At 35.6% G+C, this 18,198-nt stretch overlaps 1 protein-coding gene across 4 annotated transcripts in view; it reads left to right on the forward strand.

Moving 5' to 3' along the window:
• Nucleotides 1-17,772, forward strand: part of ZNF451 (zinc finger protein 451) — an 88,299-nt gene extending 70,527 nt beyond the window's left edge. For 3 of the 4 annotated variants that reach the window (XM_086707138.1, XM_086707140.1, XM_086707141.1), the window contains 2 exons: nt 5,141-5,209; nt 15,876-17,772. In XM_086707138.1, coding sequence (XP_086563264.1) covers nt 5,141-5,209; nt 15,876-15,922 — 116 coding nt within the window. In that variant the 3' untranslated portion in view covers nt 15,923-17,772. Of the gene's footprint in view, nt 1-5,140; nt 5,210-13,409; nt 13,700-15,875 lie in introns of those variants that run through there. The other variant, XM_086707139.1, reaches the window with a different exon arrangement.
• Nucleotides 17,773-18,198: the final 426 nt, after the last annotated feature.

Here is an 18,198-nt window from a genome sequence, read left to right on the forward strand (position 1 = left end):
AAAAAAATTTAAAAAAAAAAAAAAAAGATTCTCTCTCCCTCTCCCTCTGTCCCTCCTCTGCTTGTATGCTCTCTCTTTCTCTCTCTCTCTCTCTTTAAAGTTTGAGAGAGAGCACACACACATGCAAGTTGGGGAGAGGCAGAGAAAGAGGGAGAGAGAGAATCCCAGGCAGGCTCCACACTGTCAGCAGAAGGCCTGATGTGGGGCTCGAACTCACAAACCATGAGATCATGATCCAAGCCAAAGTTGGATGCTTAACTGACTGAGCCACCCAGATGCCCCACCCCTTTCACTCTAAAATTAAAAACAGAAAAACTTGTATATGCAACATCAAATACAATTTCAGGGGCTTTGTGGTCTCAAGGCTCCTAGTTACTGATTAACCCACAAAACTCTTTAGAATATGACAAAAATTCATACTGCAAGTAACATACAGTGAGAAGTTCTTTCATATTAGTCATTATTTTATAGGCAGTTTGCTGATTTTTCAGGTTTTATAAATCTGCATCATAGCATAAACAAATGATAGAAGTTTGAACCTAAAAAAAAAAAAAAGAAGTTTGAACCTGTTATTTCTTTATAATTTTTCAGAAATTTTCTATTGTTAGGACCAGAAAGTGATATTACTGAACTGGAGCTTCCTATATAAACAAGGAAGAATCTATTGAATAGTAGTGTCATGAGAATCTGTGACAATGTTGTATCTTTAGTTTTTGCCAGTTTTTCAGTTAATGGAAGGTTTTTTTCACTAAGTATTTTTCACAATAGAAATAAATACAGTCTGAGTGGCTGGTTCCCTATATAAATGTCAAGTCAGTTCACCATAAGATATTACTTTTTTTTGCTTGGTAGGGAGGGAACAGCTAAGTGCTTTACTACTGGTACTTTTTAAAATCTCTCAGAGCCAAAGCATAAGAGACTCTCAAAAACTGAGAACAAACTGAGGGTTGATGGGGGGGTGGGAGGGAGGGAAGGGTAGGTGATGGGCATTGAAGAGGGCATCTTTTGGGATGAGCACTGGGTGTTGTATGGAAACCAGTTTGACAATAAATTTCATATATTAAATCTCTCACTTAGAGTAAGTCATTTACTCTTTCTGGCAACATAACCCTTTAGACTAAATTTGAGATTTGAACGTGGCATGGCTTTTGCCCTGTAAATTAAATTCTCTCTCCTTCTAAGCCTCAAGATTCAATCACCTACATTTTGATTACAGCTATGATAAATATATAAATCTCTGTAGAGCTATTTTAAAACATCTATTAATTTGACACCTTTGGCCCTCTTATCCTTCATTAGTTCTATTTTATATTGTACTCACTTTTTTAAAATGTTTATTAATTTATTTTTGAGAGAGCACAAGCAAGGGAGGAGCAGAGAGGATGGGGGAGACACAGAATCTGAAGCAGGCTCCAGGCTCTGAGCTGACAGCTCAGACATGGGACTTGAACCCACAACCACGAGATCATGACCTGAGCCAAAGTTGGACGCTCAACCAACTTAGCCACCCAGGCGCCCCAGTTGTTCTCACTCATTTAAAACTTTACAGGGGATGCCTGGGTGGCTCAATTATTTAAGCATCTGGCACTTTTAGTTTTTAATGTTTATTTATTTTGAGAGAGAAATCATCAGTGGAGAGGCAGAGAGGGGAAGAGAGAATCCCAAGCAGGCTCCATGCTCTCGGCACAGAGCCCAATGCTGGGCTTAATCTCAGGAACCATGAGATCATGACATGAGCTGAAATCAAGAGTCAGTCCACTGACTGAAATCAAGAGTGAGCACCCCAGGTGCCCCTAAGTGTCCAACTCTTGATCTCTACTCAGGTCTTGATCTCAGGGTCGTGAGCTCAAGCCCTGCATTGATTCCATGCTGGGTGTGAAGCATACTTAAAAATTAAAATGAAAAAAAAACTTGCCAAGAAACATGGATCCTTTGTAGTAATCCTAATCAGAGGAGCCAGGTATACTTTCTCTTCCTCTAGACCCTTTTTTTTTTTTTTTTTTTTTTTTTTTTTTTTTTTTTTTTTTACATTTTATTCACAAATATATGTTCATTCTGACTCGACTCATATTCCGAAGATGCAAATATAACTTGTCACTTAAATGTTTTTAAGGAGAGAAAAGGAACTAATCTTTATTGAGGGCCTACAATGTGCCAGCCACTCTCCTGGCTGCTTTTTATATTTGTAGTGGTTGAATATGTTTAAACATGTTTAAAGAACAACTTCCACATGTTATTTAATTACCTTTTCAACACTGTGAGGTAGGATGTGTTAAGATCATCCCATTTCGTGGAGGTCCAGAAAGGTTAAAATAAGCTACCTGTGGCCACACAGCAAGTATTTTTCTCTTTATCAGTATCTCCTGGTCAGGCTGAGCCTTTTACTGATACAAATATCTGATTTTATGATGTAGAGAATCCAGTGCGAATTATTGACTCTAACCATCTCCTTGAAAAAGATAAAGACGTTTTGCTGTAGTGTTGACAACACAATTGCAGAGTTTATATAAAGATACCAAATATGAGAGTTTAACAAAAATAACATTTTGGAAGATGTATGGGGGTGGACAGAAAATTAAAAGATTTGATTGTGAGTTTTGGTATTGCTGATTATATATCAAACACAGCCAAGGAAAGTGATCAGCGCTGTGAGTTCCCTAATATCTTTCATAAAAACAAACAAACCCCTATCTTAGCCATACTTTATAATGGCTGAATTTCTACATTACCTTTTCTTTCTTTTTCTTTCTTTTTTTTTTCTTTCTTTCTTTCTTTCTTTCTTTCTTTCTTTCTTTCTTTCTCTCTCTCTCTCTCTCTCTCTCTCTCTCTTTCTCTTTCTTTCTTTTTCTTTCTTTCTTCCTTTCTTTTTTCTTTCTCCATTGGTGGCAATTGCTTATATAAAAAGTTCTGGAGGTGCCTGGGTGGCTCAGTGGGTGAAGCCTCCAACTCGATTTCGGCTTGGGTCATGATCTCCCCACTTGGGATTCTCTTTCTCCCTCTCTCTCTGCCCCCCCCCCTCCCCTGCCACTTGCTCTTTCTCTCTCTAAATAACTAAACTTTAAATAATTAAAAAAAAAAAAAGAATTCTATGGGCTCTTAGAGATTAATTATATAACAGAACTTAGCTGTATCTTGTAGTTTAGTTGAATATTGATTTATGTAAAATTTTCTTTTTAAAAACATAGTTTTGTATGTTCAGTTGTTTATAGTTCTTTAGTAATTAAACATCTTCTTTGAGTTTTATGTAAAGTATTAACTTCCCTAGAATATTTTTTCAAGGTTGAACTTGATATTATGAATTAATTCAGTCTGAAAGCAGATTTTACTATGCTTCAAGATAATTTTTGTTGAATCTGAGTACCATAGGGCCTAGGACTTTGTCATATCTGTTTGGTGTATGTCATCATTTTGGAATGAATGGATGGAAGGAAGCATTAAGTATCATTGGTATCTATGGAATCATACCAATTACACAAAAATTTTTAAGTTTTTATTTATTTTGAGAAAGATACAGAGACCAAGTCGGGGAGGGACAGGGAGAGAAACAGACAATCCCAAGCAGGCTCCACACTGTCAGCACAAAGTCCGATGCAGGGCTCAAACTCGGGAACCATGAGATCGTGACCTGAGCAAAATCAAGAGTTGGACGGTTGACTGGGCCACCCAGGCGCCCCCCCAATTACACAAATTTTTAAAGCCATCTTAAGTATGAAACATAAAAGTTCACCCATGTCATGAAAATGTGGCTGACAGAAGTAGCATCATGCTGTATCCAGTAGTCATTATATAAAATAATTGTTGAACTTAATTCTAAAAGTCTGCCAGTTGTTTCTTCATCCTGTTACTGAGACTATCCACAGGTTGTTGGTTAGGACACCATCCTAAAAATCTATGTGATACAATTAATTCTTTGTAAGTCAATGAAAACAGGAAAGAATACTCATGATTTTCTCTGTTCTACAGGTGGGGCTGACTGAGGCAAAGAAAACCTTTTTTAATTTTTGCAACCTAGTGTCATGCTAATCCTTGTGATTCAAACCTACACTTTTGCCTAAGCCTTGTATGCAATGATGAATTGTTTAGTCCAGTTAAAACATTCTGCTTTTGACTGGCATTGATTTTGAATTGAAATAACAGAAACCTTGGGTACTTTCTCATTGTTTCTAATGTCTTAAGGCTTAATTTATTGTTCTTCAGATTGTAAATGTAAAGTTTTATTTCCCTAAAACATAGCTTGAAATATTTGAGTTTGTAAGTGTACATAACAGATTATAAAAACAGCATTAGTATTTTTGCTGGAATGGCAAAAGATGGCTTACAACAAATTTCTTCAACAAAGAAATATAAGTGAAATATAGTGATTTTTATTTATAAATACTAAAAATCTTAAATTTTTAAATGTATATTTAAGTTTTTACCTATTTTCCACAAAAGCAAATATGTCCATATGACTTATATTCAGGTATTTAATTTCTGATTCAGTCACTATGATGTATATATTGATTTAAATGTAGTTAAAGTGATAAATCAAGTCTTTGCTCACTGGTTCAAATTTTAAGTGACTTTTGCAATACCTGATCAGTCATATCATTTTTATATAGACTTAGGTTTTTCATTATGAAAGTATATAAGACATCAGGTAAGTGAGTTTGTGCCATGAAGAAGTATTGCTAATTTAAGCCTGTGGTCTCTATGGCAATGATGCATGATAGTCAAAATATAGAAGAACTTTATCTCATCATTTTAGAAATTTTAAGATGATTTCATGTAACTTAAACTTGGGAGTTTATTTGCTAGATTTAAACAAGCATACTAGCTTTTCTTAATTTCTAGGTTTTTTTAATAATAGAATTTTATATTCATTAACAGTTGTGCTAAAATAAATTTTTCAAATAATTTGAATATAGAGCTGAAATTGAATTAATTTCATTAGCCTTTTTTCCCCCTTGATTTATTTAAGTAGTATTTGGTAAGCATTTTTTAAAAGGAAACCTATAGGAAAAGTGGTATAATACTAATGAATTGTAATTAGAAAGCTTTGCTATGGTAGAAGTGATTGAAAATAATATTGTTTGAGACTACATAAATGATGGCACAATAACTGTTTCAGAAATATATTTGTATTTATTCTGCCTTACAGAATGTGATAGTGATGATAACCTGGGTATAAAAAATACTTCAATAGAAGAAGAATTCACATCCACAGAAGGTAACCTAATGGAGTTAATCCTTTTCCTACTTCACTGTATCTGTATTTTTTAATTGCTCCCCTTCTTACCACTTCATCCACTCCTACTCCCTCCTATTAACCTCCTACCCCTGAGTTTCAGAAATATTGTTTCCTTGTTTAAAGGAGAGTTTGCATTTTTTTTTTTTTGAGAGTTTGCATTTTCTTATGGAAGTTGAATCAAGGACAAAAGCCTAAAATAATTATTTTCTGACCCTTTGCAGAAAAAGTTTTCTAACCCTAGGCTAGGAGAAGATTTTGGTTTCCTAATTTTTCTTTATTTCAAGTAGTATTGAATTAAGAATATTATAAGTTAGGGGCACCTGGGTGGCTCAGTCAGTTAAGCATCCAACTCTTGATTTCATCTAGGGTCATGGTCTCACGATTCATGGGATCAAGCCCCGCAAATCCTCCACTAGTGCGGAGCCTGCTTGGAATTCTCTCTTTCCCTCTCTTTCTGCACTTTTCCCCCTTGTGCATACATGTTCTCTCTCTCCTTCTCTCTTTCTGTCAAAAAACAAGAATATTACAAGTTGAATGTGGAACTATGAAAACAAGCACTTCTATCTGCTTATTAATGGGCTGTTTCTATAAATTAAGTCTTTCCCTCTTCTTAAAGGAAAAGCTGTTTTCTTCCATAGGTTAAAGAGAACTTTTTTATTCACATTGAATAGTTTCCTGGCTGTACCACTATTTAGTTGTGTCATATGCTTTTATTTTGGTTTTTCCATAACAGACTGTGCTTTTTAATAACCATAGGGAAAAACAAAACAGTGATTTTAGAAAATGGTTTAAGCTTCACTGAAGAAGTTTAACTATTTCAATGACATCTTTAACCTTAAAGGACAACAGAAGTCTTAATATATTCCAATAAAGTATTTGTTGTTGGAGATTTGAGAATGGGAATGTGGAGACTAGAATGTAGGGAGGAAAATGTGGCTAAACAAGCATAGAATAGCCCAACTGATTTATTTTCTGTATTTGCTTGATCTCTCACATAATGCAATTGTTTAAGAGCATACCCTGGGGGCTCCTGGGTGGCTCAGTCAGTTGAGCCTCCAACTTTGGCTCAGGTCATGATCTCTCGGTCTGTGAGTTCAAGCCCCACGTGGGGCTCTGTGCTGACAGCTCAGAGCCTGGAGCCTGTTTCAGATTCTGTGTCTCCCTCTCTCTCTGCCCCTCCCCCAGTCATGCGCGTGCACGCTCTCTCAAATAAATAAGCATTAAAAAAAATTTTTTTTTAAAAGAGCATACTCTGTGCTATTAGGAGTTTAGGAATTTGAGTCTGGCAGTGGACTTGATTCATCAAGACTCTAGTCTTATAACCAAAATTCAGTGGTTAAATAAAGTTGGCAGTAAATCTACAACCTAAATGGAAGCAAGTTTTTTTGACCATCTTGTTTTCCCAACATGGTTTTTCAAGGTCTAGCTCACTGCTTAGCAGCCACATAATAATGAGTTAAACAAATGAAAGAACTTTTGTGAGTTAAAAACAAAAACAAAAAATAAAAACAAAAAACCTGCCACCTAAGTTGTTTATCAAGACCACTAAAAGATAAACACCACTGAGCATCTAAGTAGTTCAGACTTGGCAGGCTTTATTTTCCACTCATGACTTAATCCCATGGAAAATGCCACACAAAATTATAACTTTTAAATAACCACCCTTGAGGAAGGAGCTTTCACAGTTTTTATGATTCCTAGCTGACCCAGGAAATCTGAGATATGTAGCATGCAATGTGTACCAGAGTTTCTAACATTTTGTTATCTCTGGCTGTTTTATGATTTGGAGAGTTTTTACATTTTTGTGATTCTTCAGTTTGGCAAAAAGATTGCTATTAAAGAATTCAGGAAAAGATACTTTAAACTACTTGTCATATGAGGTAAGAATGTAATGCTCTAATTCTAAGAAAAATCAAAGTGTTATGTGCGTGGGGTTTTTTTTTTTTTTTTTTTCTGATGCTTTATATAAATAAGTTTGACAGCCCACAGTGTTCCATGTTAAGTTAAGGAATTTGGTCTCTTCTGCAGTTTCCTCTGATACTCTTCTTTTTCCCCTTTCACCCAACAAGAACTAGCTCAAATATCATCTCTTAGGTTGAACCTTAGAGACTTGACATTTTGTAGGCATTGTTGTTTGGTTATTACTTTTAGAGTTACCCTTTTTAGAGAGAGCTAACTGCTGCCTCCTCTAGCCTTCCTCTGTACCATACCAAACATATTTATCTGCTTGTGTATTATCCCCTTGAGAAGTAGGATCATGTGTTTTGTTGTTGTTTTGTCTTTTTTTCAATAGCACCTAGCTCCTAGTGTTTGGCACTAAAATGATTTCCTGTTGAAGAATATACTTATAACAAACTCAGAATATGTTAGAGCTGGCAGGACCCATCTCTCTAAAGCTAAGTAAGGGAAATTAAGATTAAGGCCATTTGGGGGTGCCTGGGTGACTTGATTGAGCATCTGACTTCGGCTCAGGTCATGATCTCGAGGTTCGTGAGTTCCAGCCCCTCATTGGGCTCGCTATTGTCAGCACAGAGCCCGCTTTGGGTCCTCTGTCCCCCTCTCTCTCTTCCCCTCCCCATGTCTCAAAAAAATTTTTTTAATTAAAAAAAAAAAGATAAAGGCCATTTGGGTGAGAGAAGAGTGGGTGATTTATTGACCCTGCACCATGGAAGCAAAGTGGTATTTTAGTGCAGACTTATTAGCAAAACTTAAAAAAAAGGTTAAATAACTTCTCAAGCCTCTTTTCATTCTTTTTCTTTCCGGCACAACATTGTAACTGCCTGACAAATAGTGGCAAAAGGCAGGATAAATCTTGTGACTTTTTGCCTTGAGGAATGGTAGTTTCCTTACCCACACTATGTACCCCCATGATGATTTGTCTCATTCTTTGCTGCTGTTCTCTATAGACCAGTATCAGACTCTGACTACCCATGCCAATCATAAATATCTTCTGTAATCTATTTTGTATACCAGACAGGGGAAGTAGGGACCACATAGTATGGTGGTATAGAGTGCAGACTTTGGATTCAGACTGCCTTGGTTAAAAACTCAGCTCTCAATTAATAGCAGTCATCATATAATTAATATTATAAGTAGTAAAACATTGTGGCTAGTTGAATGAACAAATACAGAATAAGAGAGAATAATATGTTTATTTTTTAATTCAGTTAATGTTTAAGAAAACACTAATCTCAACAGCTCTGTGAGAGTCAGAATATTCTCTTCATTTTACATAAAAATGTAGTCTTCTAAACATTAAGTAATTTGCCTCCAGATTCTCAGTCTCAAAATGATGGGGCATGATTCATATATAAGTATCCTAACTCCTATTACTGAGTTCTTGCCTATTCTGCAGTAATTACCTCTTTTTCAAAGAGAATGAAATTAAGGCAAAGACCTACTTCCCACAAATTCTCTTTATTTCTTCATATAGCTTTCCGTTATTGTTTAATGTTCTTTCATTTCAACCAGATGGATTCCCTTTAGCATTTCTTGTAAGGCAGGTCTGCTAGTAACAAACTCCCTTACCTTCTGTTTATATGGGAAAGTCTTCATTTCTCCTCCATTCTTGAAGACTAGTTTTGCTGGGTATAGAATTCTTGGTTTATAGGTCTTTTTTCCAGCACTTTAAATATGTTATCTCACTGCCTTCTGGCCTCCATGGTTTGATGAAAATTAAGCTATTAATTTTATTATTGAGAATTTCTTATACATGATGAATTGCTTCTCTCTTGCTGCTTTTGTTGTTTTTGGCTTTTGACAGTTTGATTATAATGTGTTTCAATGTGGATCTCTTTCAGTTTCTTCCTGGAATTTGTTGAGCTTCTTGGATGCATAGGTTCATATCTTTCATCAAATTTGGACTATTTGTTTGCCATTATTTCTTCAAATATTCTTTCTGCCCCTTTCTCCTTCTGGGGCTCCCATAATGCCTGCCTTACTGCATTTGATGGTACTCCACTGGTCTCTTAGCCTCTGCTTGCTTTTCTCCATTTTTCTTTCTGATCTTCAAACTGGATAAATTGCCCTATCCTCAAGTTTGCTGATTCTTTTTTTTCTGTTTGCTTAAATTTGTTAAACTTTTATAATGAATTTTTCATTTCAATTGTACTTTTCAGCTCCAGAAGTTCTATTTGCTGGCTTCTCATACTTTCCATCTCTTCATTGATAACTTCATTTTGTTCATACATTGCTTTCCTGGTTTCCTTTAGTTCTTTGTCCATAATATACTTTAGCTCTTAGAACTTATTTAAGACAATTGATATAAAGGCCTTGTCCAGGAAGTCCAATATCTAGGCTTTCTCAGGGACAGTTTAATTCTTTTTTTTTTTTTCCCCTTCAAATGGGTCATACATTTCTGTTTCTTTGTATTCTTTGTTTTTGTTGTTGTTGAAAACTGGGTATGCAAATACTACGGTACCTCTGGAAATCAGATTATATCTCTTCCCCACAGTTTGCTGTTATTATTAAAGGTTGTAATTGTCTGTCTGGTTGGTTGCTTTTCCAAACTACAGTTGACCCTTAAACCCAATGGGTTAGGGCACTGACACCACCCAACACACAATCAGAAATTTATATTCCCAAAAATTTAACTGCTAATAGCCCGCTGTTGACTGGAAGCCTCACCAATAACATAAACTGTCGATTAACACATATTTTGTATGTTATATGTGTTATATACTATTTTCTTAAATAATCTACAGGAAAAAAATGAAGAAAACCATAAGGAAGAGAAAATACATTTATAGTACTGTACTGTATTTGTATTTATCAAAATCCATATAAAAGTGGACCCACACAGTTCAAACTTGTGTTGTTCCAAGATCAACTGTATTTTTGCAAAAAATACATGTCTGGTCCTCAAAGTATCTAAGTCTCTATTTTTTTAATTTTTTTTTTTTTTTTAATAGTATCCACACCCAACATGGGGCTCGAACTCACATGCTCTTCCAACTGAGCCAACCAGGCACTCCTGAATCCCTGTTGTTTTAGCTTGTATTCAGCTAGTGTTTTACCAGAAACTGCCTTGATTACCAGAAGCTCAAAACAAAACAAAACAACCTTTCTTAGTGTTTGCAGTTTGGCTCTGTGCTGAAGCTCTTCAGCATTTAGCCAGGCTTGCACTGGGCCTACAAATCAGCCAGTGGTGAAAGCTTAGGGTCTTTTCAGGTATTTTCTTAGCATGCATCCTGTCCTAGGGCATGTGCAGGTGCTTTTGAATGCCCTAATTTCCCGAAGAAAGTTTCTGGGGGTTTTCCTTCTAGGTGTTTATTAGGCAGTCTTTTGTATGTCTCAACTATAATCTTTTGCTCCAGGCTATGTTTTGTTGTGTTTTTTTTTTTTTTTATTATTATTCACCTTAAAATGTTTTGAGCAATGCCCACTGCTTTTTGTTCCTAAATGGTTCTGAGCAAGGCAAAACAGAGACATATGCCTTGTATCCATCCTTTTTGTAGCCCCCAGAGCCCCCAGACAGACTAAAACAAACAAACACAGTAATTTGTAATTTCTACTGTACTCCATCTGGAACTAGGGACCAGAGTCCCATACCAGGAACATTCTCTGTTGTTTTCAAGACTGCTGCCAAGTCAAGGAGGTGGTGAAGAAAGGGCAAGTAAAAATACCACTAGGCTTTCCTCCTGGTTCTTTTTTAAGTTTATTTATTACTTATTTTGAGAGAGAGCATATGTGCATGGGCAGGAGAGGCAGAGAGAAAGTGGGGGAGACAGAATCCCAAGCAGGTTCCATGCTGTCAACTCAGAGTCTGACTTGGGGCTCGATCCCAGGACCGTGAGATCATGATCTGGGCCAAAATCAAGAGTCACTTAACCAACTGAGCCAGCCAGGTGCCCCTTTCCTACTGTTTTTATGTTGTCTTTTTCTTGATTTAATGTTTGCTTAGTTGCTGTGAACCTTTGAATGTTTTTCAGACTTTGGACAAAGTTGTTTCTGATGGTTTCCATGTGTGTTTCAGTGTTTCTGTGGAAGGATGGGTGTTTGCAGCTGCTTACTCCACCATTTTGAATTCACTCCAAGACTGATTTTGTTTCTTCTTTAAATGTTTTAGAGAATTCACTGGTAAAACTATCTAGGCCTGGAGTTTTCTTCCTGGGAAGTTTTTTGATAATAGATTTATTTTCTTTAATATATATAGGTGTTCAGATTTTGTTTAATTTTGTGTCAGTTTTTAGAGAATTGTGTTTTTCAAGAAATTTTTCCATTTTACCTAAATTGTCAAATATACCAAATGTACTTTTTATTTCTGTAGGATCTGTGGTGATATTTCCTCATTTGTTACTGATATTGGTAATTTTTGTTTCCTGTCTTTCCTGCTCAGTCTAACTTGAAATCTATTGATTTATTTGATCTTTTTCAAGGAATGAACTTTTTTTTTTAAGTGTTAATTTTTTTTGAGAGGTGGGGACGGGAGGGCAGAGAGAGAGAGAGAGAGATTGGGAGAGAGAATCCCAAGCAGGCTCCATGCTCAACGCAGAGCCTGATGTGGGGCTCCATCCCATGATCCTGGGATCATGACCTGAACCGAAATCAGGAGTCAGACGCTCAACCAGCTGAGCCACCCAGGTGTTCCTAGTTGTTTTGATTTTACATAGATCTCATTTCTCTGTTGAGATTTTCTATGCATTCATCCTTAAGTCCTTGAAAATACAAATTTTCTAAAATTCTTTTCTCCTAATTCCAACAGCTCAGTTATCTTGGGGATTAGTTTCAATTGGCTATTTTTCTTGACTGTTGGGTTACATTTCTTTTTCCCCTTGCAAATCAAGTGATTTTTGATGTATATGGATATTGTGGATGTACATTGCAGATTCTTTGGCTTTTGGTTTTGTTTTGTTTTTTTTTCTTTTGAAGGCAGTTACCTGATAGACCTAATCTCCAACCTCTGCCTCTTCCACAGCAGGCAGTAGCTAAAGTTGCTTACTTCTTTCACTTCCGAACTGTTGTTTTTCACTCAGAATCTTAGATCGTCTCCTTTGTATGCAAAGTTTAGAAGTCAACTAAGAATTTGTAGATTTCGAGGATCCTCCTTCTGTTGGTTTCTTGTTTCTTGTGGAATACCCTTCTTTTTTCAAAACTTCCTTTCCCCAGCTCCACTTTCTAGCTTCTATGATTCAGACTCTGTCTATGATGCCTTAAGCCACACAGTTTCACTTCCTGGGTTAAGTTTTATTCTTGTTCTACAAGGACTGAGGAATACCCTGAGGCAATAAAACCATAAAGCTGAAAATTGAACCCTGTGCAGTTTGCTTCTTTCAGTGATCAGCTTCTGTCCTGTTTCTACCTGATTTTTTTGTTCTCCAGTGCCTTAAAATAGTTCATAATTGTTACCTACGAGAGGGCTAATCCAACATAAGCTACTCCACTATTATTAGAAGTGGAACCATTTAATTGTTTTTGTATATTTTTAGTTTTCTGTTTTCTTTTAATTGGTTTGTAAGTTATATACCTTATTTCTATTTTTTTGTGCTTATATTGGCATTTTGCCACATTTTTACATGTAATTTAAAAACTAAAGTATACCTGCATGCTGTCTGCCTCTGCAACAAGAAAAGGACTCTAAAACCCTTCAATTCTGATCCTCTCCTCCCAACTTAGATGCTGGTATTCTCCAGTGTTTGGTTCTCTGGGTGTAAATGTGTATAGTATAACGAACACAAAAATTGTACAAAAGATCTTACATCCCTCAGGTTAAAAAAATGGAATAGCACCAGCATGTTAATTTCCTGGGGCTGCCATAACTACATACTACAAACTAGATGGCTTAAAACAACAGATTTATTGTCTCACAACTTTAGGGGTTAGAAAACTAAAGTTGTCTGTAGAGCCATTGTCCCTCTCCTAGCTTTTAGTTGTTATAGGCAATCATAGGCGCTCCTTGGTTTATGAATGCATCACTCCAGTCTCTGCCTCTGTCATCATGTGGCCATCTTCTACCTGCGTGTCTGTCTTCACATGGTATTTTTTTCTTATAAGGACAGCAGTCATGTTGGATTAGGGCTCACCCTAGTGACCTAATCTTAAATTGATTATATCTGCAAAGACCCTATTTTCAAATTAGGTCACATTCCTGGGTACTAGGGATTTGGACACATGTTTGGGGGGAACGTAATTCAGCAACAACCAGTACCTTAGAAGTGTCCCCCTCATTTCTCTCTTCCAGTTACTTCTCCTGCACTCCTTCCCAAAAAAGGTTAGTGGCCACTATCATGTCTTGAAATACTAGTTTAGTAGTGCTCAATTTTGAACTTTATTTAAAAGGGGATCATACAGATCATCATTGTCCAATACAATTTTCTGTGACGAAAATACTTGATATCAGCACCCATATGGTTGCTAATATTCATGTGTGGCTATTAAGCACTTGAAATGTAACTTAACTGAGGAACCGAATCTTAAATCTCATTTAATTTTAATTGATTTAAATATAAATAGCCACATAGAGTCAGTGGCCATCATATTGGACAGCAAAAGCAGAGTCTATATATTCTTTTGCATCTGGGTGCTTTTTTTTTTTTTTAATGTTTATTTTTGAGAGAGTGCACAAGCGGGGAAGGGGGAGAGAGAGGGGGACAGAGGAGCCAAAGCTCGTTCTGTGCTGACAGCAACAAGCACAATGTGGGGCTCAAACTCATGAACCATGAAATCATGACCTGAGCTGAAGTTGGAAGCTAAACTGACTGAGCCACCCAGGTGTTCCTTTGTCTGGGTGTCTTCTAGTCGAGTTGTTTTATAGATTAATCCAGGTGTTAGCATGTAGCTTTTGTTTGTTCATTCCTAATATCTGAATAATATTCTATTTTACATATATATCTCAATTCACCTATTTATAGACATTTGCTTTGTACTTTTTGTCTGTTGCAAGTAAATACTACTGTGAATGTTCTCATACATGTCTTTTATTTTTTTTTAATTTTTTTTTTTAACGTTAATTTATTTTTGAGACAGAGAGACACAGAGCATGAGCAGGGGAGGGTCAGAGAGAGAGGGAGACACAGAATCTGAAACAGGCTCCAGGCTCTAAGCTGTCAGCACAGAGCCCGACACGGGGCTCAAACTCACGGACCGCGAGATCATGACCTGGGCCGAAGTCGGACGCTTAACCGACTGAGCCACCCAGGCGCCCCCATACATGTCTTTTAATACACATATGTGTGCATTTCTGGGAATATATACCTAGGAGTGGGATTGCTTGTGTTCAACTTCAGAAGGTAATGCCAAATTGTTTTTCCAAAGTGGTTGTGCCACTTTCTTTTGTCCTGTGTTGCATATGTGAGTTCCCATTGATGTACATTTTCACTAATCATTTAAATTATTTGATCTCTTTAATTTTAGCTAGTGATGGATATATACTGTTATTTCTTGGTAGTTTTAATTTACATTTTTCTGATGAGTAAGGTTATTGACCATTTTGACATAATCTTTTGTGCTTTTTCAAATTTCTTAACAGTTTTCTTGTGGATTATTTTATTGATTGTTCAGGGTTGAAAATTTTTTAATACTTTCTGGGTACAAGTTCCATGTATTGTAAATATTTTCTCCCACTGTATGTCTTGCCTTTTTACTCATTTAATTGTGTCTTTTTTTTTTTAATGTTTATGTATTTTGAGAGAGAGAGGGAGGGAGGGAGGGAGAGAGAGAGAACCCCAAGCAGGCTCCATACCATCAGCACAGAGCCAGACGTGGGGCTCAAACCCACAAACCATAAGATCATGACCTGAGCCAAAATCAAGAGTCGACATTTAATTGATTTAGCCACCCATGCTCCTCATTTAATGGTGTCTTTTAATGAATAAAAGTAATTTTAATACATTCCAAATTACCGTAGTTTTCCATAATATTTTTTTAAATTCTGTTTAATATTTCCCTACACTAAGGTCTTGACGCTGTCCCCTTGAATTATCTTCTAGAAACTGGGCCACACTCTTAATTACTATAACTTTATAATAAGTTTTCATATTTTTTATAAGTGTTGTCACCTTGTTTTTCTTTGCTAGGAAGCAACTTGGGTTTTCTTTGTATTTCCTCATCCCTTTGAATTCATCTTAGGGCAACTCCCTGACCTAGAATCTAGCTTTAACTTAACACACATTATACACTAGCCTGTAGCTTTTTTTTTTTTTTCCTTAATGTTTGTTTATGTTTGAGAGAGAGCACAAGCAGGCAAGAGGCAGAGAGAGAGAGAATCCAAAAGCAGGCTCCAGGCTCCGAGCTGTCAGCACAGAGCCCATTGTGAGGCTCAGACCCACAAAGTGTGAGATCATGACCTGAGCCGAAGTTGGACACTTAACCTACTGAGCCACCCAGGCACTGCAAACTAAATTTTTAATCTCTTTGAGATTTTGGCATTTCGTGGTTTTGCCTATTTCAACTCTTATATGCATTGCCTCAAGTGATTCTAGAAGGTTGTTGACTTTCCATGTCCCTAAATGGAAATAACTTGCAAGTTCCTTATTAAGCTCATATTTATTATAATTCAGCCTGAGACTATATCCAGATTCTTATTGTTTTGAAATACTCAAATTTTATGAAGAAACTGTCAAATCATCCCAAGTGTAGTTGATGAGATTTATATAAAGCATGTATTTATTTTCTGCCCTAAATATTAAAATTCTGTCTTTTAATGCAGATGTGGAATTAGAAGAAGCTATTAGAAGAAGTCTTGAGGAAATGTAATTATAAAGATATTACCACACAACATCAAGTGGCCTTGAAGAGACTCAGAATAATGAATTCTTGAGTTTGTTTTCTAAAGGAGACCAGAAATCTGTTAGTACAAATGTATTTGGAAACACGCTTTTTTTGCTTTTGCATCTGATACTTGCTTTGTATTTTTGTGCTATTTTGCAAAAATGTACAGAGGAGTAGAATACATGTTAATGCAAATATAAATCATGTATTCTAATATAGTTATCACAGTTTTCCAGTCAACTTTGAATTTATATATTTAGGTTAAAAGAATTAAAAAATAGAGAAGCCCTCGACTATTGTTTATATGTTTCCCAAATAGCATTAGTGCTTCAATTTTATTTGTACTGTACAATGATTCTAGTTTATTTTTTTAGAGTGAAAATGAATATAAATAAAGCTGTCATAGATCAGTTTTTCTGTAAATTCCATTTCTTATGTGGCACTAGTATAGAATACCATTGAGATCTTTGTTTATGATTATTAGAAGAGAGTAATGAAAACTGATCATGGAAACAGATTAAAATTTTTACCAGCAGTGTTCTTTGTGGGTTTCACTCAGATGTATATTCCTACTTTAACTGGGGCAGCACATTGTAGAATTTAAAAAAAAAGACAAACCCTAATTTCTTTGAAATTATTAAAAAGAAACCTTTCCATTCCTTTTACCTGCTTAGACTATCATGTGACTTGTATTATCTATTTAAAGGGAATGATGTCAAAATGTTTGCATAGAATTAAATGTATTTTTAATAATATTAGTCTTTATATATATTTGTGTAAACATAATCTTCAAAAAATAATGTTAAAGGTCTACTCAGGAGTAATCTTCCTTAATTAACCCTTTAAAATTTTTATTTCATTGTAAGTGTCTTCATTTTAATTAATCATTAAATTGTCAGTCTCCAACATTTCATATTACCCATTTAATTTTTAAATGTTCAGGCTCCATTGTGAATAATAAAAAACATTACATAATTAGAAGACTAAGAAGGGCTTATCACAGTATCTTTGTGTATATGCTTCATGACCAGAAATGTCTTTTCCTAAAAATTTTGAGTAGTAATTCCATACAAAACTTAACATTTTCTATAAATATAAATTTTTTCTTTAAGACAAAAAAAAAATCATCGCTAAAATTTTCTTCTTTGCAACTAGATATTTTAGTGTAAAATACAATTACTGCTTGTTTTTGTTTACTATAGTCTTTCCAATCCACATTGGAAACAATTTGTGTTTTTATTTCTTAAGATGTCAGTTCTGTCCTACCTGCTTTTATTTTTTTTAAGTAGACATGTAGGTTGAGAATTTACCATTTTTCCAAAATGACCACATTGTGCTTTTCATTTGTATGTTAAAGTCATCAAGCAAGGCTTTAGGAGGTAGTTATGAGCTGGACCTTAAAGAGCTTTCCAGGAGCTTGCTCAATAGTGAGGAGCACAAAGGATGATCCAGAAAGAAGAGTGCTGAAGCAGATGTGGGAAAGAGAAATCAACACCTCTCTGCCAGAGGTGCCACACACAGATGTTCTGTTAAGAAGTTTTTGTGGTGTGTATGGTAAAGAATAAATGAAATTTTTTATATGACAGTAAAGGGATATTTAATCATGACCATTAAAAAAAGATAATTGGGTCGTTCAGTGTTTTATTTAATAATTGTCACTGATTATATTTCTACTTGTTAAGCAATTAATCATTTTTTAATTACTTCATAATTTGAACTTAATTTAGACACAAAGAGGAGAGGTAATTAGATGGTATTACAGAAAATTATATGTATTATTATCAAAAGTAAGTGATTAAAAAAACAAAAGTAAATATGTTTCTGACATTGACAAAGATGCTTATCTTCATTACATCATTAATTTATTTTTCTTTCATGCATTCCCTCACACAGTATTTGTTGAGTACTTACCATGTGCCTCTGACTGTTCTAAGCACTGGGATATACCAGTGAGCAAAGCAAAGCCCACGCTCCTTTATGATTCGCATAACTGATGAAGAGAGGGTTGGATAGAGTGTTATCCATTATCATAAACAAGTGTATCCAATGGTGGTAACTAAAGAAGGAAAAATAAAGAAGGGAAAGATCCTGTTTCTGAGAATTAATGGTGTGATCTGCCTTCTTTAGAAGGGTTACTGTAATTACTGTATTGAGAATATACACCAGAGGCAAGAGGAGAAGTAAGACCAGACAGGAAGGTGTTGGGAGTAATCCAGGTGAGAACTGATGGTGGCTGGGACCACGGTGGTAGAGTGCAATTG

This window comes from Puma concolor, chromosome B2 (assembly GCF_028749965.1).
Source record: "Puma concolor isolate L17-30 chromosome B2, mPumCon1.1.hap2, whole genome shotgun sequence".
Lineage (NCBI taxonomy): Eukaryota > Metazoa > Chordata > Mammalia > Carnivora > Felidae > Puma > Puma concolor.